At 52.0% G+C, this 2,542-nt stretch overlaps 1 protein-coding gene across 1 annotated transcript in view; it reads left to right on the top strand.

Annotated features, from left to right (window-relative positions):
- The first annotated feature begins 389 nt into the window (after positions 1–389).
- Positions 390–2,542, top strand: part of CRNN (cornulin) — a 3,221-nt gene continuing 1,068 nt past the window's right edge. Inside the window, exons 1-2 of the mRNA XM_077772496.1 lie at positions 390–527; positions 1,632–2,346. Coding sequence (XP_077628622.1) covers positions 390–527; positions 1,632–2,346 — 853 coding nt within the window. The remainder of the gene's footprint in view (positions 528–1,631; positions 2,347–2,542) is intronic.

Genomic DNA, 2,542 nt, shown 5'->3' with positions numbered 1-2,542 from the left:
AGTATAAGCCAGCATTTGCCAAGTGCTTTATATGAATTATCTCTTTTAATCTTCACAGTAATCCTATCAAGTAAATACTGTTATTACCTTCATTTCACAATGAGTAAACCAAGGTATAGAAAGGCAGAGCAAACTGCCCTAGCTCACCTGACAGGTAGGTGGTGAGGCTGGCATAGAAGTCCTGACTCTGGAGCCTGTCGCTAACCATAATGTACCCCTCTTTCCCATTCATAAAGTCCATTACGTAGGAAAGGGAGAGGAAGACTCAGAGACAACAGAGGCAGAGCTGAATATGTGAGGAAAGACCTGGAAGGGGCAGGAGGAAATCCTGAGGTTGATTTTGGAGCCCCCACGGGGGCTTTGCTTCTTTCTCCAGCTTGGATCCAAAGATGCCTCAGTTACTGCGAAACATTAATGGGATCATCGAAGCCTTTGGGCGATACGCCAGGACCGAGGGCAACTGCACAGTGCTCACCCGGGGGGAGCTGAAAAAGCTCCTGGAGCATGAGTTTGCTGATGTCATTGTGGTATGATGTGCCCGGCCAGGTGGGGAGGTGGGGAGAGGAGAGAGGAAAGGGGCTTGCCTGCAGATGCTTTGCTTCAGGAGTCTGAAGAGGTAGCCACTGAAGAGGCAAGCCCAGTGGACCTCCTGGTAGTTGTGGAGGAGGAGAAAAGGAAGGCAAAGGAACAAAGATGGTAGTTTCCCTAGAGAAAATACCTTGATTTCAATTAATTCTAATTGGAGACAAGGTGAAAGGACCCAAAAGGGATAGCTCAGGGAAGAATAGAGCCTTTGGGTATTCTAGAAATGCAAGTAATTGCTGCTTTCTGCTGCTTCTTAAATCTGATGCAGTAGCCATTCCTTATGTCTATCAGAAATTCATCCATTCATTTATTAGCAGCAGAGCTCTGTGTCTTGCAGTTGCAAAAATATTAACTGAATGGTCACATCAGACATGTGTTTCTGAGGGCAAGTTGGGTGTCATCAGCTGGGAGGACACTCTGGGAGCCCCCTCCTTCTCTCCCCCTACCAGCAAAGCAGACCCAGGCCCTTGATGCACTTCCCTGCCTCTCCCTGCCTTTGGTTCCCATCTAATGCAACCTGGACAATGGTCTTAGAGACAGGGCTGTGTAGGCACAGCAGATTGCATACTCAGGCCAACCTGTGGTCCACCAGACCCCACCCACCCCATCTTGGGAAAACATCTGAGCTTCAGTGAAGATCTCACAGAATCTCCTTGAGGCCATGTTCCTTCTGTGCTTCTCCTGGTGTTGGGTGTTGGAGAGAATCTCACTCAGTGCCAGGGGTCAGGGGCCGAAGACAGCCCAAAGAATCATTAAGAGCTCAATCATTCATTCATTCTTCATTGAGTCTTGCTCCAGTTCTCCTGTAAGCCAGAAACTATGCCAGACACAGAGGATATAAACCAAAAGGTTCTTCCTACTCTTGTGAGTAGGGCTGCACACTGAAAGCTATTTAATGTTAGGGCTGCTGTAGCTATGTATGCACCCTGAGCCTGGCACAGGTAGGCTCCCTGACTCAGGGATGGGAAGACTGCAGACTGAGTGCACTGGCCCAACCACACTTTCCCCAGGGGAGGTATGCTGACTTTGCCTCTTCTCCTCCCCAGAAACCCCATGATCCTGCCACCGTGGATGAAGTCCTGCGTCTGCTGGATGAAGATGACACAGGGGCTGTGGAGTTCAAGGAATTCCTGGTCCTGGTGTTTAAAGTCGCCCAAGCCTGTTTCAAGACACTGAGCGAGACTCCTGAAGGGGCTTGTGGATCTCAAGAGTCTGGAATCCACCCTACTGGGGACTCACAAGAGCTGGGGGAAAGACAGAGCAGAACTGAGGTGGGGATGGCTAGGGAAGAACAGCATCGTGAGGAGACCCAACATGGACAGAGCACACAAGCCTCCAGAGGACAGGTGGGGCTCGGGGCTCAAACCCATGGTCAGGATATTGGCCAGGATAGGCAGTCTGAGTCTCAGAGACAAGAGAGAGAGAGTTGGCAGACACAAGCTGGGGGATGTGCACAGCAGACCCAGAGAGTGAGAGAAGACAAGAGTCACCAGACCAGAGAGAGGGAGTCAGAGAGACAGTCGCGGGCCAGGGAACAAGACAGAGCCCACCAGACAACTGAACCAGTGACTGGCACTGGAACTCGGACCCAGACAGATGGCACCCAAAGTGTGGAGCGGGACAGGAGTGGTCAAATAGGAAGGCCTGGCACCCAGCCTCAGGAGTCCACCCATGGCCAGACCAGAGGGACTGATGTCCAGGGCCAAGATAGGACCCAGACAAGACAGATGGTGGCAGGAGAACGTGTTCCGACACAAGGTGGTGTCACCCCGACCATGGAGCAGGACAGGAGTGGTCAGATAGGAAGCCCTGGTACCCAGCCGCAGGAGTCCACCCATGGCCAGACCAGAGGGACTGATGTCCAGGGCCAAGATAGGACCCAGACAAGACAGATGGTGGCAGGAGAACGTGTTCCGACACAAGGTGGTGTCACCCCGACCATGGAGCGACAGGAGTG

Source organism: Crocuta crocuta, unplaced genomic scaffold (assembly GCF_008692635.1).
Source record: "Crocuta crocuta isolate KB4526 unplaced genomic scaffold, BGI_CrCroc_1.0 scaffold415, whole genome shotgun sequence".
Classification (NCBI taxonomy): domain Eukaryota; kingdom Metazoa; phylum Chordata; class Mammalia; order Carnivora; family Hyaenidae; genus Crocuta; species Crocuta crocuta.
The sequence above is the reverse complement of the archived record's forward strand: the minus strand, read 5'-3'. Positions and strand labels throughout refer to the sequence as shown.